This window comes from Oncorhynchus mykiss, chromosome 24 (assembly GCF_057628025.1).
Source record: "Oncorhynchus mykiss isolate SJ-2025 chromosome 24, ASM5762802v1, whole genome shotgun sequence".
Taxonomy (NCBI): Eukaryota; Metazoa; Chordata; class Actinopteri; order Salmoniformes; family Salmonidae; genus Oncorhynchus; species Oncorhynchus mykiss.
Window position 1 is genome coordinate 2,482,073 of NC_143045.1, and position 26,679 is coordinate 2,508,751.

Genomic DNA, 26,679 nt, shown 5'->3' on the forward strand with positions numbered 1-26,679 from the left:
AACATGGGTATACTGTAAAAATGGGTATACCATACAAATGTCATTGCATATTAAAATTCTGTTTAGTTTTTATGTTTCCTATGGCTCTTTCCATTGTCTAAATCTACAAAAGCAGGTGTTTTGAATGGAAAATTAAGAACACTTTTATCAGGCATCCTGTTGAACACCACTTCCTGTACCTTATACCTGGTACATACTGCAATATGATGGCACATCCCACTGTGACACCAGTGGTGCAAGTGTCTTTTTTAATCAAGAAAATTCCTAGAGCTAACCAATTCATATAGTTGAAACATAGGGGATCTGGACACATTTGGACAGGATGCTAATCTTAGCCCACTTCTCATTGCTGCTTATTTGGGGAAGCCAAGGTAAAATAAATTCCTCAACTTTTTTACTTGATGTGTTTTCAGTTTCTGGCAAAAAGATGATAATCAAATGTCCTCAATCTATACATTTATATCCACGGCCTACTGACTGAAGAATTGTTGCCTTAATTTATGCCCTTTTCATTAGATTCAGTAACCTGTACCGACCTGCAGAAACAGCGTGAAGTCATCCATGCAGCAGTTGGAGAATCTTTAGTGTTGAACTGCACCTACAACTGCTCCTCTGGATTTGTCCGTGGACACTGGGTCAAACTCCCAGACTGTCCTCATTGTCCTAGGCCAAGGGAAACAAAAAATGTCACAAAGAATGGTGACCTCTGCACACTACCATTGTATTTTCCACATCTGTCCAGGGAAGATTTTCAGTACAACTATACCTGCTTTTCTGAAGATCATGAAAGTGAACAGTTCCCAAGCAAGATAGAGTGTCTGGTATCACTGCAGGCACAAGGTAGGCAAAAACAGGTTGAAATGACCTACCCTGTCATTTTACCTCTAAAAACAAATTGTGTTAAAATGTATTATATTAATTATGTTCAAAAAGTGAATACATTTATACATCAGTAACTAAATTATATTGTATTTCTTTTGCCAGCTCGACCTAGTGCCTCGGACACAACGGACACTACTGGTAAGTCTCATAGGATAATATTTTACTGAGACTTTATAAGGCTCTGGTCAAAATAAGTTATATAGGAATAAGGGTGCCATTTGAGACTCAACCTAAGTCTCATTTTTCGTAATAGTCTAAGTTAAATTGCTCTGAGGCTGTTTAATGACATAGGCACAACATAATATAAACCCAACAAATTTCACTAGCTTATTTGATCCTGATGACTACCGTTTTCTGTGTTTTAGATGAATCGATGACAACGTTGGGTAACCACGAGGACTCAATAATAGATCACGGTGAGACAAAATGTTGCTATTCCACTCTTTAAAAGGAAAAGGTGAAACATGTTTAAATGTATTGCAAACAACAAAAGTAACCCCCTGTTTGAGGCAATGACTGATGAGTTGCAAATTGTGTTTTAATGATAATATTGTCTTTGTGCTGTCTTCATTACAGAGAAATTCACAGGCGTCAAGGTGTTGGCAACAGTGACCGTTATTGTGGCTGCGGTGTCGGCAGCCGTGGCTGTCTCCTTATGTATGAGCCGCAATCGATATTGCAAAGGTGCTTATAGATGTTGAAAAATCAATTGTGAAGGTCCAATTTCTGAATCAAAAATGTTATAAAATACTTTCCAAGGTTGTTATTAACAAAAACAACAGTATGTTTCATTAACGTGATTTCTTGTGTATTTTAGGAAAACCTGCTGTTATCTGTACAGGATATGTTTTTTTTTCTTCATACAATGTGGTATGTTTGCTAAGGCATTTTAACACACTTTTCATTGGCAATTAATATGCGGACTCCATATGTGGAATTTGTTTATTGGTCTTTTATCAGCACAACATCAAGAGAAGGATCAGGTAAATATTTGTTTAATTTGACAAAATTGCTATCACAACCAGTTCACTCAATGTTGTGAATTGTAATTCTAATAGGTTACTTCATATCTTATAGGTGCATGCTCAACCAATTGTGAGAGGGTGGCACTGCGAATAACTCCGGCTGGTAAGCTAATGGAATGTACCATTTATTTCAGTTGCTAAGCTGGGTGTGTAATAACAACATCTACTGTACAAAACATTGCATTTCCTGTTTTGAGCTAGATTGCCAGAGTGATCATGAGGTTCCTTACGCTGACATCATGATTACTATGCGAGGGGCCAGCACACCAGAGCTCACACAGATCTCCTACCTGGCTCCGGGGGACCATAGAGAGGTGAGGATTGGAAACAATCGCTTTGTGATTTCTGTGTGAAATAGAAAGTGCTCTACAAATAAAATATTATCTATTATTATATATTCATCGACACCTCACTACATTATTTTACATCAACACCACCATATGTGACCATACTACTGACATTCACTATATTCAATGTAATATGTCAGCGGAGTCACAGGTTTAGACTTTATATAAACCCCACCTGAAATGGAATCCTGTGTGTTTCATGTCCCCCCTGCAGAGGTGGAGAGAAGAGGCAGGCCCTGGCCCCAGCACCGGCCCTGAAGCTAGATCCCACCTGCAGGCCTCCCGCTCAGCTGACAGACTGCATGTTCAGCCCCGAGAAGTCTCAAGGAAGATGAGCAAAACTCTGAGTATGCTGTTATCACCTACTCTTAACCAGTGGGGATGGAGAAAGGGTAAAAGAGTGAACAAGAGAGAGCAAGTGAGACATGACCATCACTGTACTCATGTTAATATTCCCTGGCTTTGTTTGCTTTTTTTTTTTTACTGTAGCAAGTTGTATCTATAACCGTATAAAAAGTTAAATGAACTGTCATCCAATAAAGTCATACTTTTGTGTCATGATGTGGTTTCACGTGTAATTTGTTATCGCACTCACTCAGTATGGACCTCTTTCGTCACCGTAGTTAGACTGAGCCTTGTTGCCTAGCAACAATTATCAACACTCCGGCGTCAACTGTTGCTGATGCAAAACAAACGTTTTTGCGAAGCTGTTTGAGGCAACAACAAAAAAAACATTAGCTAAAGGTAATGTAATGTTCAATGTTACCTTTATTACTCCATGCAGCAGCCTCCTGCTAGCATTACATCCGATGTTGCACTGCTGAAAGTTAGCCAACTAAAACATTTAAGAAAGTTAGGTAACGTAGCTAGCTAACGGTAGTTAGCGAACAAGCTGGCTAACGTTAATTTCACAACATTAGTTAGTACTTAACAGGATAAAGATGTCAAAATAAATACATTTTAAAAGTAACATAAAAGTCAATATTGCAGTTAATATGTATCTATCCAAATTACTGTAACGCGTTAGCAGACCTGTGTTTGACCAAGGACGATGTCTGTGCCTTTTTCAAACACTCACCTTCGGGTTCCACGTGGGTTTGGCAATATCTTGGAGGGTTTGGCTCGAGAGGTCCTGCGAGACCAGCCCAAGGACATCCCCACCTTTGCTGCCCTTTACTTCACTGCTCTTCTCAAAGAGAGAGAAGGTAGCTGTATTCTTTTGTATACATTATTCCAATAATTAATGGGCAGTCAGAATGAAACTGTACTTTGATGTTAATTTATTGGACTCTTGTCATTTTCTCTTTAGACAGTGGCTTGGACCCCGCAGAGTGGTGTGCCAGGCTTGAGGACAGATTCTACAACAATCATGCATTCAAGGTCCACTTTCTTTCTTCATAAATAGTGAAGATATCAAACGGGAAAAGTAAATTTCCTGAAGAAAATGTGGTGTGCTTGTTTTAAAGTATTTGTGGTTTTGAAATAAGTTATAGTAGTGGTAGTGACAGTAGTAATAATGGTAGTGACTGGTTAAAATTGAAAAAGTAAGTAGATGTAAAAATTTATTGATTGATTGGTAAAATATGCTAATTTCTACAAGCAACCAGAGGGGGAAAAAACACTAGACCACCATTACTCCACACACAGAGACACATACAAAGCTCTCCCTCGCCCTCCATTTGGAAAATCTGACCATAAATATATTCTCCTGATTCCTGTTTACAAGGAAAAACTAAAGCAGGAAGTACCAGTGACTCGCTCAATACAGAAGTGGTCAGATGACGCGGATGCTACGCTATAGGACTGTAGGACTTTGCTATCACAGACTGGAATATGTTCCGGAATTCATCCAATGGCATTGAGGAGTATACCACCTCAGTCACTGGCTTCATCAATAAGTGCATCGACGACGTCATCCCCACGGTGACCGTATGTACATATCCCAACCAGAAGCCATGGATTACAGGTAACATCCGCACCGAGCTAAAGGCTAGAGCTGCCACTTTCAAAAAGCGGGACACTAATCCAGAAGCTTATAAGAAATCCCACTATGCCCTCAGACGAACCATCAAACAGTCAAAGTGTCAATACAGGATTAAGATTGAATCCTAGGCCTCCCGGGTGGCGCAGTGGTTAAGGGCGCTGTACTGCAGCGCCAGCTGTGCCATCAGAGTCCCTGGGTCCCAAATGGGTCTTCCAACTGGACAATGACCCCAAGCAAATTTCCAAAGTTGTGGCAAAGTGGCTTAGGGACAAGTCAAGGTATTGGAGTGGCCATCACAAAGCCCTGACCTCAATCCCATAGAAAATGTGTGGGCAGAACTGAAAAAGCATGTGTGAACAAGGAGGCCTACACACCTGACTCAGTTACACCAGCTCTGTCAGGAGGAATGGGCCAAAATTCACCCAGCTTGTTGTGGGAAGCTTGTGAAAGTCTACCCAAAACGTTTGACCCAAGTTAAACAGTTTAAAAGCAATGCTACCAAATACTAATTGAGTGTATTCCCACTGGGAATGTGATGAAAGAAATTAAAGCTGAAATAAATCATTCTCTCTACTATTATTCTGACATTTCACATTCTTAAAATAACGTGGTGATCCTAACTGACCTAAGACAGGAAATTTTTACTAAGATTAAATGTCAAGAATTGTGAAAAACTGAGTTTAAATGTATTTGGCTGAGGTGTATGTAAACTTCCGACTTCAACTGTAAATTCCTCCCTTCGCAACTGGATCCTGGACTCCCTGATGGGCCGCCCCCGGGTGGTAAGGGTACCAACAAACTTTCATGGTCCAAAACACACCAAAGCAGTTGTGAAGAGGGCACGGCAACACCTTTTCCCCCTCAGGAGTTATACAGCTGCACCATCGCTAGCATCCTGAACGGTTGCATCAGCGATTGGTATAGCAACTGCTCGTCATCTGACCATAAGGCGCTACAGAAGGTTGTGCGTATGGCCCAGTACATCACTGGGGCCAAGCTTCCTGCCATACAGGACCTCTATACTAAGCCGTGTCAGAGGAATGCCCCAAAAATTGCCAAAGACTCCAGTCACCGAAGTCACAGACTGTTCTCTCTGCTACCGCGGTTTATTATCTATTCATAGTCACTTTACCCCTACCTACATGTACAAATTACCTCGACTAACCCTAACGTGTACCCCCGCACGTTGAGTCGGTACCGTTTCCTCCTGTATATAGCCTCGGTATTGTTATTTTATTGTGGTACTTAAAAAAAATATATATATATATTTTCTTAACTCTATTTCTTGAACTGCATTGTTGGCTTGTAAGTAAATAGTTCACGGTATACACCTGTTGTATTTGCGTATGTGACAAATCCAATTTGATTTAATTGATAGATTAATAGATAGCCTGAACATGTAAACGTTGGTTTGGTGCCTTTAGCTTGAACGGTTCAAGAGTTACTATTTCTGAGTTATTTCATGCTAATTATGCAAATGTATATAGTTAAAGTGATAATGATTTTAAATAAATATAAGTTAGGATAACCTTGAACATGTGAAATTAGGATTGGTGTCTTTAGCTTGAACAGTTCAAGAGTTACTATTAGTGAATTAATTTATGCTAATGTTAGAGAATTTGAAGCTAGGATTACCTGAACGTTTTAAAGTTGGTAACCAAGGAGCAGGATCATTTTGAAGAGAAACCACTGTATTCACATGGTTCTCATTCAAACCCATGTTAAATGTATGCACATTTTTAAATGGTTATAGTATCAAATATCCTTTGACCAGCAATTTAAGTTGGGCCAGTCTGAACGTCACAACGTTGGTTTGGTGTTGATAGCTTAAATGTGTAGGAGGCGATAGGTCTAGATTCTAGTGAATGGGCCTTTTTTTTTTTTTTCATTGAAATTCATTTAGGTGCTCATTTAAATATTGTTATAGTTCAAAAAGGTGTAAATGCTATCAAAAATATTTTCTCAAGCAGCCTGACTTGGGACAGTCGTTTAAACTCTTGAGCAGGCTAAATACATCAAATAATAATATGAGTATGTAAGAAATCTAGAGTTGTGCTTTTCTCGCAAGTACACCTACATATGATACTGGCGGGCCTTATCAGTATATCATGCTAAATGTTCTATATTCTGCTCAAAACAGAACTCACCGAATCAAATCGACACCAGTCCAGTTGATGCAACTCTGAAGATTTCTAAGTGAGTCTCATCTCAGTACATTATCTACACCCAAGGAGAGGGACAGCATCAGACATGCTTTTTTCCACCACATATTTCATTGAAAGAAAAGGACAAGGGAGACCAACAAAAACGTTTTTGTGGAGGAAATACATTTGGCTCAGTTGCAGTGTTGTTTTATTGATCATTATGAATGATTATTCCAGTTAACATAAGGGTATTTGCCATAGTGACATTTTTTTTTCCATGATGAATTTGCTAAGTTGCTTTTGGTTAACAAAGACAAAGCTTGTGGAAAATATAGATAAGGAAAGGAAAAGCGCGCCTTTTGCATCCCATGATATTTTAAGTAGAAATTGTGCACCAATATTTATTTTTAAAAGCCTGTGATACAGTATTCAATGTAGTTCCCTTTAATATAGATAACATGGAGAACTCAATAAATCCAATTTTGTATATGACTAAAGCCTTGCTAAAGTGCCTAAATTCCGCTTTTTGAAAACTCTGTCAACCCTGTGTCACTTCTAGGAGGTTTTAACCCACTTAACCCCAAAATGTTTAACCCACTTAACCCCAAAGTTTTCACCATAATTGTAAATCCCTAGTTATTGTTTTGCTTTGACAGTCATTTCTGAAGATTATTATTTATTTACCGTAATGTGATTAATGATTCATTTACATCTGTCCTTTTAAGGTCAACCCTGTTACGTGAACTGAACTCTCGTTTTAATATGATGAAACCATTCCTTTTAAAATATTTTTTCCAAAAGAAAGATTAAATATGAGTATAATCATAGTGTAAAAACAGGTGAGCTGGTTCTACACTTTTTGGACATTTTCTGCTGTTTTGTGGTTAAACTGAGCAGGTCGAGCCTAACACGTTACCCACAGATCGACAGGCAAGAAATGTTTTAACAGTTAAAGTGTTTTTGTAAAGCTTGCATTCAATTGCTACTCCCTGTTGCACACAACACGTTTCTTTCCCCCTGTCGCAAGGGGATTTATGGCATATTTAAGATGATCGTCAACCCTGTTACGGTCAACTATGTTATTTTATTTTGCACTTACTATAGTACTTTAACCTTTTGAGATGGGAAAACACATTTTTTATGACATTGAATATGTGCTCTTTATGACAGAATTTTACATTTTGGTGAAATAAAAAAAAAAATGAAGGACCAAGTTGCACTTCTCCAAAAGGCACTAAATTGGTGGAACAACCTCAATATCATAGGCCTAAAATAGCCCTCTCAATTCCTGAAAGGAAAATACTGACATTAAATCATCACTCCCAAGAACGGTCATCTCCCCACAGTATTTTCTGCAATTGAGAAAGGTTGAGGTACATATGTTAGCTATGGGAAAGGGTCTGGGTTTTTATGAAGCAGGCAAGCACCCTGATATTCTACAAAATGAGTAAGGGAGCCACAATGTTCACAACCTCAGAAAGAAACCAGTTTGAGTCAGAAGATGATGAGGAGACCATTGTCAAAGGAGTCAGGATGTATAAGGACAGAAAGGTAGATTATTAGAGAAAACATTGACATTCAGTACATTTTAATACTTATTTTATAATACCCATAATTTATATAATTATTTATTAATTCTCAGGAAAAAGGATGAGCTGACTGAATCTCAAACAGAAGAGGAAACTGGTAATATTGAGCCAGTTGGGATTCCATCTCCCACAAACTCAAACCTTGATGTCTGTGAAGATGTGCAGGGAACTGAAAGTCGAGGACAAGATGAAATGGTTAATATCACAGATAAAGATGTGATTTCAATGCAAATATATCCCTCAGAGGTATCAGATAATAAATTCACAGATATGGATGTTAACATGACAGGCAAAGAGATGAATGAAAGAGCTGACAAAGTGGTATGCCTCTCTGAATTTGAGCCCAGTGAGGAAATCTCACTCGGTGGGCTTTCAAATGTGGATGTATGTGCTGAAGAACTGAGGAAGACTGAAGAGGGAGAAGAACTAACTTCTCAGGAAATCAGCACTGGTGATGATGCCATTCTTGGAAGCTCATACGAAATGAACCGCAGTAGTGAATTTGAACTTACTCAGGAAGTCTCATTCACTGGACTGTTCAATATAGATGTATGTGCTGAAGAACTAAGAGGGACAAAAGAGAGAGAGGAACAAGCCACTGCAGAGGATGGCTTCAGTGAAGGCTTCAAAGATCAAGATCTTGCTGATGCTCAGGAGAGTTCAATATCACTCATGGTTGAAATCAGTGGACGATTATCACCACCCCAAACTGAATCCCCTGAACCTATTCTACAGGAAACAACTGACAATTCAGGGGGTGTTCCAGAAGAGGAAGGAATAGAAAATCTAATTGTTTCCACAACATATACTGGGCAAACGCATGAAGTTGCATCCTCCATTGATGATGCCTCCAGAATCTTGTCAGATAATGAAAGTGTTTTAGGTGATGATGAAAAACAAAAGGAGGAAAGTATTGTTCAGATCAGCACTGAGGAGGTACCTAAAACCCTGATGGTCAAAATGTATGAACAGCAGCCAGAGGAGGAAGGTTCGGTCGAGGCTTCACAAACTGAGGCAGAACGACCAGATGTTGTGTCGGAGGATACTGAGGAAGAAACGGGCCTTGTTGGACATGATACCCAAGACTCTGTTGAACCAAACACTAACATTGAAGGGGAAGCGGAGGCAGTCACTGCTGAGGCTGAAGCTCAGATAAAGGCAATGGAGCATGAGGCTTCTGATATAGAAGTGGAACAAGATTACAAATCTGATTCAAGTGACGAAGATGGGGAGAAACTAAGTAAGGTGAACGTCCGCATTCCTAATCAGCAGGCCTCTCAAATAGAGCAGAAACAAGAGGATGGACCTGATCATGAGAACAAAGATCTAAGTAAGAAGGAAATGGGTGAAGACATCTCTCCGGAGGATTCTACTAAGATGGAAAATAAGCAAGAGAATGATAATCCTTACATCAATGATGATGACACAGATATGGGGGGGAAATACATTTCACACGCATATCAACAAGGTCCTTCGAACGAGGTTAGACCTGCAGAGCTGCAGCAAGAGGATGCTGAGAAAGAGACAGGGGACACAGCTGAGCAACAGGAGGATATAGACGCGGTGGAGCACATGGAAACGGAACTAAAAGGACTTGGAAAAGAGGACACAATGACCCCGTCTCAGGACACAGACCAAACTGATGACAACCCAGAGCACATGCCAGAGGGAGAAATAAAGGACAGCGTGGACAAGACTTATGACAAGGTAAAGTTCAATGTTTTTATGATTTTTTCAGAAACATTTATGTACATTACAGTCATTTACCAACTATCACGCAAGTATTTAATTTATCCACTGCAGGTTTTATATAGTGACACAGGTCAGTTTGCAGAGGTCATAACGGCTAGAAAAGCTGTGTGTCAACTACATCTGATTGTCGTTGGGCAAATCCATGTAGCAAGCAGGAATTGTATTATTGTAAAATATAGCACTTTGGTTATACAGTGTACGTATAAGTTTGGCATACAGTTTAACCGCATTTTTAATGTAAACATCTTCCCTAACAGAGTATAGGCAGTATGCTAGTGGCTGCAACTTATGCAGACTATTCACCTGGTTCAGAGATGAACTCTAAAGAAATGTGTCCTTTGCTCCCATTCCTGTCCCAAGTAGCCTGTATTAAAAATAAACCCTTCAAGGATATCTCTGATCAACAACATTGCTCTGTACCTCTCCACCCTGGGTCTCCAGAGAGAGGTGATTGAAAATGTCCCCAAAATAGTTCAGCTTCCTCATGATGACGTGTAGGTACTTGGAATGTCATCCTGAGGTACATTATCTACCATCCGTCTTAAGCTGACATATTTCAAGTAGCAATTTTTTCAGACACAAATCTGCGTATTATGGTTGGGCGTTATACTGACAGTATTGTCTATCAACAATGATTACATATACACTGAGTCTACAAACATTAGTAACACTTTCCTAATATTGAGTTGCACCCCGTTTTGCCCTCAGAACAGGCTCAATTTGTCAGGGAATGGACTCTACAACGTTTCACAGGGATGCTGGCCCATGTTGACTCCAACGCTTCCCTCGGTTGTGTCAAGTTGACTGGATGTCCTTTGGGTGGTGGACCATTCTTGATACACATAGGAAACTGTGAAAAACCCAGCAGTGTTGTAGTTCTTGAGACACTCAAACCGGTGCGTCTGGCACCTACTACCATACCCCGTCTTTTGTCTTGCCCATTCACCCCTTTGAACGGCACACATAAACAATCCATGTCTCAATTGTCTCAAGGCTTAAAAATCCTTCTTTTTCCTGTCTGCTCCCCTTCATCTACACTGATTGAAGTGGAATGAACAGTGACATCTATAAGGGATCATAGCTTTCACCTGGATTCACGTGGTCAGTCTATGTCTTCAACCTGGTCTCAGCATTTAGTTTTAATCTGTACTTAAATCTGAGAAACTCCATTTAGGTTGATATGGTATGTATTAATTTGTGGATGTCCATCACTCATTTCGTATGATATGTTACGAATTACAATTCGTATTATATGTTACGAATTTGCAAAACATTTGATATGTTTTGAATTCTAGCTTGGTGGCTAACGTTAAAGGGAAACTGAATGCATTCAACTGAAATGTGTCTTCCGCATTTAACCCAACCCCTCTGAATCAGGGTGGTGCGGGGGGCTGCCATAATCAACATCCACATCCCCGACGCCCAGGGAACAGTGGGTTAACTGCCTTGCTCAGGGGCAGAACGACATATTTTTACCTTGTCAGCTCAGGGATTCGATCCAGCAACCTTTCGGTTACTGGCCGAACGCTCTAATCACTAGTTAGCTAGCTGGCTAATGTTATCTCGGCTAGGGGTTAGGGTTAAGTTTAGGAGTTAGGTTAAGGATAGGGGAAGGGTTAGCTAAGTAGTTGCAAAGTGGCTAAAAAGTAATAAGTAGTTGAAAATGTTATTAGCTAAAATGCTAACGTCGTCTGTGGTGATATTCGAACTTACAACCTTTGGGTTGCTTGACGTTTGCGTTATACCATCCACCCTGACCAACCACCCTACTTTTGTATTTGCCTTAAGTAACCATCTGTCTTATGTAACCATACCAAATGTAACATATACTAATTTGAGTGTCCCTGATTTACATGTACTATCTAACGTCTAGTCTAGAAGACCAGGCTGATTTCATGGGAAAGAGCAGAGGAGAGCAAAGAGAGGTGTTCCTAATGTTTTTTTTACACTCTGTGTACAGTGCCTTGCGAAAGTATTCGGCCCCCTTGAACTTTGCGACCTTTTGCCACATTTCAGGCTTCAAACATAAAGATATAAAACTGTATTTTTTTGTGAAGAATCAACAACAAGTGGGACACAATCATGAAGTGGAACGACATTTATTGGATATTTCAAACTTTTTTAACAAATCAAAAACTGAAAAATTGGGCGTGCAAAATTATTCAGCCCCCTTAAGTTAATACTTTGTAGCGCCACCTTTTGCTGCGATTACTGCTATAAGTCGCTTGGGGTATGTCTCTATCAGTTTTGCACATCGAGAGACTGACATTTTTTCCCATTCCTCCTTGCAAAACAGCTCGAGCTCAGTGAGGTTGGATGGAGAGCATTTGTGAACATCAGTTTTCAGTTCTTTCCACAGATTCTCGAATGGATTCAGGTCTGGACTTTGACTTGGCCATTCTAACACCTGGATATGTTTATTTTTGAACCATTCCATTGTAGATTTTGCTTTATGTTTTGGATCATTGTCTTGTTGGAAGACAAATCTTCGTCCCAGTCTCAGGTCTTTTGCAGACTCCATCAGGTTTTCTTCCAGAATGGTCCTGTATTTGGCTCCATCCAACTTCCCATCAATTTTAACCATCTTCCCTGTCCCTGCTGAAGAAAAGTAGGCCCAAACCATGATGCTGCCACCAACATGTTTGACAGTGGGGATGGTGTGTTCAGCTGTGTTGCTTTTACGCCAAACATAACGTTTTGCATTGTTGCCAAAAAGTTCCATTTTGGTTTCATCTGACCAGAGCACCTTCTTCCACATGTTTGGTGTGTCTCCCAGGTGGCTTGTGGCAAACTTTAAACGACACTTTTTATGGATATCTTTAAGAAATGGCTTTCTTCTTGCCACTCTTCCATAAAGGCCAGATTTGTGCAATATACGACTGATTGTTGTCCTATGGACAGAGTCTCCCACCTCAGCTGTAGATCTCCGCAGTTCATCCAGAGTGATCATGGGCCTCTTGGCTGCATCTCTGATCAGTCTTCTCCTTGTATGAGCTGAAAGTTTAGAGGGATGGCCAGGTCTTGGTAGATTTGCAGTGGTCTGATACTCCTTCCATTTCAATATAATCACTTGCACAGTGCTCCTTGGGATGTTTAAAGCTTGAGAAATATTTTTATATCCAAATCCGGCTTTAAACTTCTTCACAACAGTATCTCGGACCTGCCTGGTGTGTTCCTTGTTCTTCATGATGCTCTCTGCACTTTTAACGGACCTCTGAGACTATCACAGTGCAGGTGCATTTATACGGAGACTTGATTACACACAGGTGGATTGTATTCATCATCATTAGTCATTTAGGTCAACATTGGATCATTCAGAGATCCTCACTGAACTTCTGGAGAGAGTTTGCTGCACTGAAAGTAAAGGGGCTGAATAATTTTGCACGCCCAATTTTTCAGTTTTTGATTTGTTAAAAAAGTTTGAAATATCCAATAAATGTCGTTCCACTTCATGATTGTGTCCCACTTGTTGTTGATTCTTCACAAAAAAATACAGTTTTATATCTTTATGTTTGAAGCCTGAAATGTGGCAAAAGGTCGCAAAGTTCAAGGGGGCCGAATACTTTCGCAAGGCACTGTATATCCCGGACACGCCTTAGATAACGGACGCTCCTTAACTATCTTGTGTCTAGCTGTTTTAAAAAAACAGGCTATATTCCCTTCTCTTTCCATTCGATAGGCTATGAATATGATTTTGGGCTAGGCTACGCTTTCATCATTTTATGCATGCATGGCTTTCTTCCGATCAAGCAATTAATTAATGTAACGGAGTCCCATCTCATTGTAACGGTGTTCGTCTATAGGAGGAGAGGCTCTGGACGGATGGGCCGGAGAGACAGCCTGGTACGGGGAGCTGCCACCGGAGGGCTGGTGCGTGGAGGTGGTGACGGATAGACCGGACCGTGAAGGCGTACTGGAGATCTTGAGAGCAGGGCTGGCACCAACCGCCCTGGCTGGATCCTCACCCTAGCCCGGCAGATGTGGGGAGCTGGGATGTAGCGCACCGGGCTAAGCACGCGTACTGGGGACACCGTGCGCACAACTGCATAACACGGTGCCTGACCAGCACCACGCCCGCCACAGTTAGCACTGCTATGAGCACTGTAGTGCTGAGATGGCACAGGACGTGCAAGGCTAGGGAGATGCACAGGAGGCCTGGTGCGTGAGGCTGGCACAGTCTTCACCAGACCCCTCGCACGCACCTCAGGATGAGTATGGAGAGCTGACCCCGGTGCCATTAAATCCCTGACACGCTCCGTCGGGCGAATGTCGTGCCTCATGCACCAAACCAGCAAGTCCCTCATATCACTCTCCTCCAATCTCCCCATTAACTCCTTCACAGTCTCTGCTTCGCTCACCTCCAACACCAGCTCTGGTTCTGAGCTCCTCCTTGGCTCCTCACGATAAACGGGGGGAGTTGGCTCAGGTCTGACTCCTGACTCTGCCACACTCCCCCTGTGCCCCCCCCCAAGAAATTTTTGGGGGTGACTCTCGGGCTTCCATCCGCTCTGCCGTGCTAGTTCCTCATAATGCCGCCTCTCTGCTTTTGCTGCCTCCAGCTCGGCCTTGGGGCGGCAATATTCTCCTGGCTCTGCCCAGGGTCCTTTCCCGTCCAGTTCTTCCTCCCATGTCCATTTCTCCAGGTGGTGCAGCCTCTCCCACTGTAGCTGCTGCTGCTCCTGCTGCTGCTGTTGCTGCTGCCTCTGTTTACCACGCCGCTTGGTCCTTGGTAGGTGGGTGATTCTGTAAGGGCGTTCGTCTGTAGGAGGAAGAGAAGCGGACCAAAGCGCAGCGTGGTGGTTATTCATGTTTTAATAAATCCCTACACATGAACAAACTAACAAAAACAAGAAATGTGCAAACGCAAAACAGTCCTATCCTGTGACAACAAACACAGTGACAGGAACAATCACCCACAAACACACAGTGCAACCCAGGCTACCTAAATATGGTTCCCAATCAGAGACAATGACGAACACCTGCCTCTGATTGAGAACCATATCAGGCCGAACATAGAACTAGACCAAAACATAGAAAAACAAACATAGACTGCCCACCCAACTCACGCCCTGACCATACTAAATAAATACAAAAACAAAGGAAATAGAGGTCAGAACGTGACACTCATACGTTTGTTTGAATAGCCTTTAAATGTAAGGTAGCCAGGCGACTAATAATGAGAGAGAACAAACAATATCAATAGCCTATAGAAAAGTTTAATCAAGTTTAAGCTTATTAAGGATTACATAATCTGTGTGGGGGGGGATGGAAAAATCCTTTAAGACTAGTTAAAGTTATGAACAGTAGCTTATTTCCCAAATATTATAATAGCCTAAGAAGGTGTTGTTCTAAAGTTGCCACTTTCAGAATGAACAATAATGAATATTGAAGTCTATAAGCCTAGGCATAGACTATTCTCAGGACAAGACAGCCTGTTCCCCATCAGTTGCAGCTGTCACTTTGCTCCATCATGTGCGCGCCACACAGACAGACACACACGAACCTGTTCCATGCTGAAGTTACACCAGAAAGGAATATTACAAAATATTACCCTGCACTTAGCCTCTGCCCAGGCTTTCAACAACATTAGGCATATCTTTCGAAATGATTCGTCCAGTAGCATGCGATTAGTAGCATGCGATTTCTTACTGTAGCCCAATGGTGGTTTGACATCGTCCAAACCTAGTGCGTGCGTTTGTGCATAGTCTAATATATTTGATCCAAATTTTCAATGCCAAGTTCTGTTTGCTCTTGGTAATTCCAGACTAAACAATCAATGAGCCCTAAACAAGATTTCTGAGCTAATGAGAATTGCATGATTTGGCCTATTCCCACTGGGCACAGATGTCAATTCAACGTCTATTCCACTTTGTTTCAACGTAATTTCATTGAAATGCCATGGAAACAACGTTGATTCAACCAATATGTGCCCAGTGGGTTGTCACCAATAACCCATTTGATATATTTGGGCCGATGTGGTCTTAGGCTGGGCGGTAGGGAGAGTAGGATTTAGAGGGATGTTACCATGGAAACTTGCACCATCCCTTTCCCCTCTGGGTCTTATCAGGGAAAGTCTGGAAGATGGCGATGCACATGATGAACTACAAACAGATAGTTTGTTAGGCAATGCGAATTTATCTGCAGCATATACATCTCTCTTTCTCACCTTTACATGTAGGCCATCTTCTCTGACCTATAGCAAATGTCTTGTCCAGTGATTTTGTCCACCTTTGTGCTCTTCTTTATTCCCAGGCACATTATGACCGATCTCTATCCGTAGGCAATGTGCAGTTTCGTCACTTTGTAATGTACTCATTCTTAAGTGGGTTTTGATAGATGAACAAGGTGACAATGAAGGATTAATTTCTAACATACATCTGTTGATAAGAACAAGATATTTTCTTATCTCGAAGCTGAAACGAAGCATTACCAGGTGGGTTTTTGAAAGGTAATATATTGACATAATGGGATGAAACAGGGGAGGCAGTCATGTCAGACAGGGACACAGACAAATGGATGTGTTTGCTGTTTCTCCCTCTCCTTTCTGTCTCAGGGGCAATGAGCGGGGGCGCGCGCTGGTGGCAGCTGGGATCTGAACGATAGAAAAGTTTTTACTTCTCTCTCTAACTGTGTACAACTGAGCAATAATTTATAAACCAGTACTACATGATCATGTCTGTACATTGTGTGCGCGGTTTCTCTTGGGTTTTCCAGTTACACTTTACTTGAAGGTTACGTGAATTAAGTATGTACAGTACCAGTCAAAAGTTTGAACACACCTACTCATTCAAGGTTTAAAAAAATATATATATATATGTTCTACATTGTATAATTATAGTGAAGACATAAAAACTATAAAATAACGCATATGGAATTATGTAGTAACCAAAAAAGTGTTAAACAAATCAAAATATATTTTATGTTTGAGATTCTTCAAAGTAGCCTCCCTTTGCCTTGATGACAGCTTTGCACACTCTTGGCATTCTCTCAACCAGCTTCATGAGGTAGTCACCTGGAATGCATTTCAATTAACAGGTGTGCCTTGATAAAAGTTAATTGGTGGAATTTCTTTCCTTCTTAATATGTTTGAGCCAATCAGTTGTGTTGTGACAAGGTAGGGGTGGTATACAGAAGTCCATATTATGGCAAGAACAGCTCAAATAAGTAAAGAGAAACAACAGTCCATCATTACTTTAAGACATGAAGGTCAGTCAATCTGGAACATTTCAAGAACTTTGAGTTTCTTCAAGTGCAGTCGCAAGTGCAGGCCCACTTAGGTGGCAACTCTAGAGCGGGGACCCTCGCCGCCGACCCCAGACTGGGGACCCTCAGCGGGCCCCGGGACTGGGAACCCTCGTAGCGGGCCCCGGACTGAGCACCCTTGTTGTGGGCCCGGACTGGGCATCCTTGTTGGAGGCTCCAGACTGGAAGGGCAACTCTGGAGGCTCCGGACTGGAGGGCGTCGCTGGAGGGAGGAGACGCAGAGACAGCCTGGTGCATGGGGCTGCCACAGGGCCCACCAGGGGCCACAGGGCCCACTGGGGAGACCTACTGGAGGCCTGGTGCGTAGAGGAGGCACAGGATGAACCGGGCTGTGGGGGAGCACTGGAGCTCTGGTGCGCAGCCTTGGCACCACTCCTTCAGGCTGAATGCCCACTTTAGCCCGGCCCCTCCAGAGTGCAGGCACAGGTCGAACCGGGCTGTGGGGGAGCACTGGAGATCTGGTGCTTACCACTTGCACCACTCCACTTGGCTCAATGCCCACTTTAGCCCGGCACGGCCTGAGCGCAGGCATAGGACGAACTTAACCCTCCCAGCGCACCGGAGACACAGTGCGCAGAGCCGGCGCAGGATACCCTGGGCCGAAACGGCGCACCGGAGACCAAGCGTGCTGAGCTGCCACAATCCGCCCTGGCTAGATGCCCACTCTCGCAAGGCACTTGCGGAGGGCTGGCGCATAGCGCCCCGGGAGACACCGTGCGCTTTACAGCATAACACGGTGCCTGACCAGTACCACGCTGCTTCCGGTTAGCACGGGGAGTTGGCTCAGGTCTATCGCCTGACTCCACCAATCTTCCCGTGTGCCCCCTCCAAAAAGAAATCTGGGGCTGCCTCTCGTGCCTGCTTCGCTGACCTGCCACATATCACCGCCTCTCAGCTTTAGCTGCCTCCAGTTCCTTTTTCGGGCGGCGATATTCCCCAGCCTGTCTCCAGGGTCCCTTTCCGTCCAATATCTCCCATGTCCAGGAGTCCTGAAGTCTCTGCTCCTTCATACATACCACGCTGCTTGGTCCGCTTGTGGTGGGTAGTTCTGTAACGGTCGTCGTCGTCTGAAGAGGAAGAACCGGACCAAAGCGCAGCGTAGTAAGTGTTCATGACTTTTATTGAACTGAACACTGGAACAAAATAACAAAGAGAATAAACTAAAACGAAACAGTCCTGTCAGGTGCAGAAAACACTAAACAGAAAATAGCTACCCACAACACAATGGAGGGAAAAAGTTACCTAAGTATGGTTCCCAATCAGAGACAATGAGAATCAGCTGTCCCTGATTGAGAACCATACCCGGCCAAAACAAAGAAATACAAAACATAGAAAAAGAACATAGAATATCCACCCCCCCAAAAAAGAGAAAAAAAAGCTCTCTAAGGTTAGGGCGTGACACTCGGAGTGAAGGAAAAGCAGCCAACAAGTGCTCAGCATATGTGTGAACTCCTTCAAGACTTTTGGAAAAGCATTCCATGTGAAGCTGGTTGAGAGAAAGCCAAGAATGTGCAATGCTGTCATCAAGGCAAAGGTGGCTACTTTGAAGAATCTAAATTGTAAAGTATATTTTTATTTGTTTAACACTTTTTTGGTTACTACATAATTCTATATTTGTTATTTCATAGTGTTGATGTCTTCACTATTATTCTACAATGTACAAAATAGTAAAAAGAAAAACTCTTGAATGAGTAGGTGTGTCAACTTTTGACTGGTACTGTATGTGATACGTTATGTGGCATGTGCCAAATGGCCAGAAACAATGTGTTAATAAAAGTGGACTTTAGGGTGTCATAACTTACAATTATCAATTAAAAGATTTTTGCAATGTCTGAGAGCCCTTAGTTGATGACTTTGTCATATACTGTACTTAGGTCAGGTAAGTCTTTGAAGTGATGGGTACAATAGATCTGTGGGAGCACAGCAGGTTATCAACCTTAATGAGACTGGGAAGATAAACCACATGGTTTGTGTGCTTGCAGGAGGTCGTATCACACTCTCTCTTTCTCTCTCCCACCCTCTCTCACACACACTCTATGCAAGCGTATACTAGTGAGCATAAAGTGTCTGTTAGCGGGAACGAGACGTCTCTAGTGGATACACGAGAGAAATCTTTCTCGGTCAACACTGAGTACAGGCAAAAGGCATTTTAGGTCAGTTCATCCGAAGACTGTCATCTCTCAGATTGCTCATCATGGACTGCCACATTGTGAGTACATGCTTGAAATTAATTGTATTTTGTAAGACATTGAACTTATATCTATCTACAAGTAACTATACACAACTATTCCTTTGTTACAGCTTTTTAATATAATTTCAGAGTTGTTATATCATTCTAATTGGGTAATGGATTTATTAAAAGGCTTTTATATATGTGTTGACAGAGCTTTATATATTAGTAACCCTCAGAAAATAATTTGTTTCCTTGTTATGGTCTTTTGGCTTGCTTGTTTTATTAAGACGCCGACTATCAGCCGTGGAAACTCCAGCTGATCTACCAGGTGTCCACTGCACCTGCTTCAGCTTTCTTCACAAAGCTACTTTCTGCCAAATTGGTCCTATATTATTTGCATATGGATTAGATGAAATGCATATCTATGGTAGAATGATATTGATAGCCATAATGAGTATAGGTTGTTTAAAAGTATGACTAGGCTGTTAAAAGTATGAGTATGTTTATTTTTGTTCATTGATTGCAAGTCACTTGAGCTTATTGAGATGACACATTTAGAGCCTACTGTAGATTAACCCCTTGAAGAGTTAGAAAAACCTCACGCCGGAATGAAAAACACTCCTGTCATTCTGCTGCTGTAAGATATGCGAATGTTGGCAGCCTTTTGAGTTTTGTCTCAATCTCTTCATTCAAAGACTCAATCATGGAAACTCTTACTGACAGTTGTGGCTGCTTTGCGTGATGTATTGTTGTCTCTACCTTCTTGCCCTTTGTGCTGTTGTCTGCGCCCAATAATGTTTGTACCATGTTTTGTGCTGCTACCATGTTGTGTTGCTACCATGCTGTGTTGTCATGTGTTGCTTCCTTGCTATGTTGTTGTCTTATGTCTCTCTTTATGTAGTGTTGTGTTGTCTCTCTTGTCGTGATGTGTGTTTTGTCCTATATTTATATTTTTTTGTTTTTAATCCCAAGCCCCCGTCCCCGCAGGAGGCCTTTTGCCAGGCCGTCATTTTAAATAAGAATTTGTTCTTAACTGACTAGCCTAGTTAAATAAAGGTTAAGTAAATAAATAAATAAAAATCCTACTCAGCCGTTAAAGCTAAGCTAATGAATACTAGCTTTAATGCTATCTGTAATAGTGGGTGGTCACACTCCCACACTAAGGGGTTTCACTGAGGACACTCAAATGCATCTCCATACAGTGCAGTGGGCTTTCTTTGTGTCGCCTATGCACCAAATTGTTAAGAGGGGATGAGCAACTGGTGGGATGCAGCGGACGTGTTTGGATGATTGCTGACAACTATGTCACTGTTCTGTAACCACTTGTGAATAAGGAGATTTCTACCTCACCCACCTATCCAACACTCACCAACCCAGCGTTTTGTATTCTGCCAGCAATAAGCTACATGGTATACCATGGTGCTGTCTTTGTGTCATGAGCGTGTCAGAGAGAGAGTGTCTGAGAAATCTAATGTTGAATTCCCTTTATGTTCTTCTCACTCTTGATGGACAGTCTGGATGACTGTCAACTTTTGAAATTGAGAATCACAGAGGAACAGAGAGACATATTTATTTTCTGTGCATGGTGTTGAGTGTCAGGTTATGCAGTTTGGAAACATTGTTTACATAGCAGTTACCCTGTTCCAGCTTAGCAATGGCAGAAGTTCAGGCAATCGGTGTGAGGAAAAAAAACTCCAGGAAGATGGAGCTTCTGTTGTAGACTCTTAAGCCCTTGGACCCTGAGGATGCAATTGATGAGGATATTTCACTATCATTGACAACCACAGACAGGCTGATATCCACTGGTGTTGTTCTCAGGTGGATTTAGTCATTTTGGGTCCCTAGGCAGAGGTTAATCTGGGGCTCCTCCTCATGCGACATTACCTCAACCAAGCCCCCTCCTAATCACCTAATTTCTCAGATATACTTCCCTCCTATAGGAAGAATGCAGCCAACCCCAGGAGGAGGAGGACATTATGGACATACCTCTGGACGATCCAGAGGCCAACAAGGCAGCTGCCAAGATCCAGGCTGGCTTCCGTGGTCACATGACCAGGAAGAAGATTAAGCCTGCTGACAAGCCTGAGGGGGAGGAGGAGGATGAGGAGGTGAGCAGCAGTGGTGAGGCCCTCAACGGCAACCAGGGGGGGACAGGTCAGTGACTCTAGTGTCCCCTGACACCCAAACAGATACACACGTAGACCCAAAACCGGTTTAGACTGGTATTAGCCTTGATATCCCCTCAGGACTAATCTGGTGTAGACCTATGTCATCAGTAACCGTTCTGCACAAATTATTGCTGTCCATTATCAGCTAGTAACTTTCACTTTGGACATTGGCTGACAAACCAATTATGGATCTGATGCTTGTGTCCCTGACATCCTCTACATCTTGTACATCCAGCTTTGCACACTATTAACAAAGTAACAGGATTACCATTTTGTGTCCATAACAATATTAACTGCATTTATTGATCTGTTTTCAACATCAAATGCATACATTGTATGCATAATGCAAGGGTTGTATGAAGGAACACCATTTAAACACAGCTTGAAAGCAATTTAAAAGCCATTCATTATTAACTAGGTCTGTTATAGGCCCCTAATTAGTTATTTCAGTGTGAGTAATGTGACACACTCCATCCAGTTCTTTAATTACTCTATAAAGGCTGCTGTGCCTGATTGAAACCTACAATTAATGTCTTTATGAAGTGATTATTAATGAATACTCCATTAGTTATATTGTCAAATAGATGCATTCTAATGAGAAATGTTGATCACAACTCAAACGTGTGAGATGGTGTCGGTGCCCAGAACCATGGAAAATCTTATCTAGATGTTCTGAGATAGAATATATTTGAACACTATCTAATCAACACCTTTTGTGGTGAAAATATATTTAGGGCAAAACTGTACAGTTTGCACAAATAAATGTTGAAAGTGATTTGTCACAATATTTTCATAGTTGACCTCCAGTACATTTTTTGTCAGTTTGTGTTTAAACATATCAGCTACTGAAATGTGAGTTTTTTGGTGGGTAACTGAAGCCTCGAGAATACTTCCAGGAATCAGAAAGTGTACATTGCAGTTTATTTCACAAGTTCTGATTCCAGGGGCAGAGCATACAACATTAGTGTGTTACCCATCCGAAAAACAGAATGCATTTGACTTGTTTGTTATCATACAGCAACAGCACATATTATGCAAACAGGCAACCAGCGCCACTTCACTGGTTTATCCTTTGTTTAATAAATGCAGTGTTTTATTGTCAGTTCTATTTGTTGGTGTTCATTCTTGTATTGAGTTTGTGAAAAAATGGGCCAGTGGTTAGAATTATATAACATTTTTGGCCTATATCTAATATTTTCCATGCCAAATAACCCGATACCGATAACCAATATTTAACATTTTTACGGCCTTTTAAGCATTCTAGTACAGTTAAATAGTTGAAACGCACACATTGACCAAAAATGTATGCATTTACATAGGAGTGTTCATGTTTCAAACATGTTCTCAAATGCCATTAAAATGGCAGCAGCGGTATGAGAGTCAGCACATTCTTGAGCATGCAATACAGCTTTCCTCAATCCTCGTCGACCCACTATGCTGTCAGACTCATAATGCTCATGGGGCTGACATTGCTGGTCCAAATGTCTGTCGTGATGGATGTGAGTTTCAACAATACTGTGTAACTCCGGTAGGGCAACATCTGAAAATAGCGCCAACTTGGTAATGTGTACCAGTGCTCGACCAGTCAGCGAAAGCCAACATCATCCACGACAGAGAACAGCTGATTGTCAAGGGCAATTCATTCCGTTATCTTGGCGTTAAGAAATGTTATTACTCTTTCAAATGACCGCTCGACTTGTTGACTGCTCAATCCACACAGCAGACATTGTGGGCTAGGTTAGGAATGCTGTGTTGCACGTGTAGCTCTATATTTTTGTGGCGTCATCGTTATATAGGTATGCACGTCAGCTTTGACATCGGTTTTGCACATCAGCGTTAAACTAGACATCAGGCCGATGCTGATGTTGGCATTTTTAGCTAATATCAGCCGATTCCGATATGCTTACCGATATATTGTGCATCCCTTGTTAGAATATGTTCCAGATCAGGTTGTTTCACCTCTACAGTACTTGAATCGGGTTTATCCCCATCCTTGAGAAATACCAAGAAACGACTTTCCAATTTAAGCCTTCTCTGAGCCTCGCCAACCCCCAACCCAGTTCTTGGTTGCCAAGCATTTTTATATAGCAGTGTTATTTTTAACACCAGGTGCCTTATACCTCTGAGACACACAATAATTAATGTTCCTTGTCATAGAGGCATCAGCCCGCTAAATCTCCCCCTCCTGGAGAAGACTCTGCTTTTCACTTGGGTTATTGGCAACACTTCCAATGAATGCAGTCTTTATAATGCATTATAAACTCATTTATTACACCAAATGTTCACAATGCATTCATCATAAGGAGGGTATATAGGAAGTTTTTCACCAGGATGAATAAAACCAATCAAGTCGGTACAGTATGTTTTCAGTACTATCATTATTATCACGGCAGGGTAACCTAGTGGTTGGAGCGTTGGACTAGTAACCGGAAGATTGCAAGTTCAAATCCCCGAGCTGACAAGGTACAAATCTGTTGTTCTGCCCCTGAACAGGCAGTTGTGAACAGGCACTGTTCCTAGGCCGTCATTGAAAATAAGAATTTGTTCTTAACTGACTTGCCTAGTTAAATAAAGGTAAAATAAAAAAATAAAACTCAACCTTTCATGAGAAATCTCAATCTTGCGGGTGTCATCGTGAGGTTGGGGGTCAACATCACTATGGAGTGTGAGCGTGTAATGGCAACATGAATTCATCATTCCATCTGCAGTGCTAAAATCTGCTTCTTCGTCTGTTTTTAGAATCAGGCGGCTCAGACGGAGTAGAGAGAGATGACACATCTGTGCCGGAACAGTGAAGCCTCTGACCTCGATGAAGAGAAGAAGAAGAAGAAGAAGCATGGCTGTGGCTGAACCTTTTTCTCCTGGAGGAGCAACTTTCTATGTAACACAAAATAGCAGTGTATATTCCAGATTTTGGGATGCATCATTTAATTTGTGAACTCTTTAACACTTTCCTGCTTCCAGCCCCAATTTGTGTGGGTCGTCTTTGACCCAAATTTGCATCTCTCACTGCATGTACTTGTGAAACTCCTGGTAGTGTGCTAGTCTAGAAGAAGCTGATAATAAGTGTTTTCCCTTGCTAAACAGGGCTAATTTGAGTTGAATATAAAGGTTGTGTACAATTATGCATTATGAATACACTTCAACCGCTGGAATGCTTGTTTCTGCATTGTTTCAAGTGCTTGTTTAATTATTTTTGGCGTTCACAATATCGCTAAAAGGGAGGAAGAGACCCTTATTGATTATTGTACGGCATATTATTTAAGTTAATGATTCATTTATTGTTATCTAGATTTTCAGTCTATAAGTGTTGTGCACCATAATAAATAATGGAATCACTTTCACATATTGGTCAGCATTACCATTTTCTCCAAATCAGATCTTCCAACGCAGTAAGCATGCAGTACAATGTACTATAGTTTATTTGCAGATAGTAGTAATCATGTACAGTTTTATCCTTAGAGAAATGGAGTCATATCATCTGCTCCTATAGTATGTTTATGGGTACAGAATTTGTGTTTCATATAAAATGCTGACCTAAATCAGGTGTATGGTATTACCATCGGGTTGGGAACCTAAAATTCTATTTCAATAATTTCGTTCTGAACAGAACCATTATTTTTTTCTTTCTGTTCTACTGTTTGGACCTGCAAGATGAAGTTCTGAACTGGTTCTTGCCCCCAAAAAGTACCAGTTTATATCGTTCATTTCTGTTCCTTTTTAAACCCCTGAAATCATTTTTATAAAATTACATTATCTTGACATTAAATTACTTCGCCAATCAGTGCGGATAGAGCAGCTTGCTATGGAGCAGGCAAGCTATAGTTGTTTTAGCCTAGACAGCCAATACTGCATGGGCACTATCTGCGGCCTACATGCTGACCACACCACTCGTGTGACACAAGCGCAAGCGTTGCATAATACATGTACACATACATGTAATTCAGTCATTGTACCAACTGCTCAAGAGCGTCAACGAGCATCTGCGTAGCCAATTGCTAAAATATAACTTTCTATTTGTTACACTTGACGCGCTGCAAGTCCCGCCTTTCCCATCTCCTCATTGGTTTTTAGGAGCATATACCCACGTGTGTGATTGAAAGGTGAACTGAGGTCCACACTCCAGTCCAGTTGGTAGTGGTAATGCAGCTTAAAGTTGGTTGCCAACCGCCATATAAAGTCCGAAGAAGAAGAAGAAGCCTGAAGGAAGAGAGATTACTAGAAACAAACTCAGTTTACTATTTTATCTGTGGATTAATTGTCGGAGTAGAAGACCTTGTGCATTTCAGGTAAAATAACAACTTAATTTTAAAATCCAAGTACAAATTAGCTAGCAACAGCAAGCTAGCTAGCTAAATTGCCATTAAATGTTTAATGCTTTTTGACCTGTCCCCAAATTTAATATAGGTTTCTATGGAGGAACGTTGAATGTCGTTGAACTTCCGAGAGTTGGCTTAAAGTTCGACCAAAGCTAGCTAGCTAGCTAACAAGCTTGTGTGTGCAGAGTGGCACCAGAATTAAAAACACGTCTTACCTTTTTGTAGTTAATAAATCCAATGTGAAACGTGATAACTATAGCATCTGTAACTAGCATTTTAAAAAATGAATCTATTTTTTTCTTAATTAAAATGTTCTGAATCACGTTTGTAGGCTACAGTAAGCTACAGTAAACTAAGCTTCGTTGGGAGAGGGGCCGGTTGCCTACACATGCACAGACTGGCAAAGATTTTCAGCTGTTGGGCAGACAATGGAATATGTTTCTGAGTGACAGAGTAAGGGCATAGGCACCTTGTTGCATTATTTGTGGGACTGATGGAAATGCCTGGAACGTAAACTAACGTTACTAAAGGGTTCCCATGCTTATAATTATGGTTCTGTTTCAGAACAGTATAGATCACATTCGTTCAGTTTCTGATTCTGTAGTTATTTTTCCAATTTTCGGTTTTGTTCCCTGAACCAGTTCCAACCCCTGATTATCATCATGCTTCATGAACAGATTTAATGAAATCATTGTAAAGGAATAACAGTTGTGAATCAATAAATCCATATCAAATGTTTGTGTAGGACATTATTTTCAGCTGTTCAGAGCACCATATGTAATTCATGAGTAATAGTCTTGAACCTGACCCTTTTCCACTCATGGATATGGTGATGGGTGTTTGAAAAAGATGAGTAATTTATATGTAGAAGCAGTGATTAACATTTAACCTGCAAAGTACTCTATCCAAGGTTATTGAACTAGAATTATGGAATGAATCAGCGTCTTCAAGCTTTATCAAAATTATTATTAACAGGATCACACTGACTATAGAACATGATCGATCACCAAATATTGAATGGTGTTTCATAGAA

General features: G+C 41.4%; 1 protein-coding gene across 4 annotated transcripts; it reads left to right on the forward strand.

The window, feature by feature from the left end:
* Positions 1-1,673: 1,673 nt before the first annotated feature.
* Positions 1,674-26,385, forward strand: spa17 (sperm autoantigenic protein 17). Of its 4 annotated transcripts, none has more exons than XM_021581903.3 (9): positions 1,674-2,010; positions 2,109-2,221; positions 2,469-2,998; positions 3,285-3,459; positions 3,564-3,634; positions 6,379-6,434; positions 8,025-9,678; positions 21,100-21,267; positions 24,067-26,385. In XM_021581903.3, exons 4-9 carry the CDS (start codon positions 3,306-3,308, stop codon positions 24,088-24,090), a joined length of 2,127 nt encoding a protein of 708 aa, XP_021437578.1. In that variant the 5' UTR covers positions 1,674-2,010; positions 2,109-2,221; positions 2,469-2,998; positions 3,285-3,305; the 3' UTR covers positions 24,091-26,385. The 4 variants fall into 4 exon arrangements, with proteins under 4 accessions (XP_021437578.1, XP_021437574.1, XP_090074224.1 ...); XM_021581899.3 differs by having other exon boundaries at positions 1,682-2,010; positions 21,100-21,313; positions 24,067-24,671; XM_090218098.1 differs by having other exon boundaries at positions 1,682-2,010; positions 2,469-3,459; positions 21,100-21,313; positions 24,067-24,671.
* Positions 26,386-26,679: the final 294 nt, after the last annotated feature.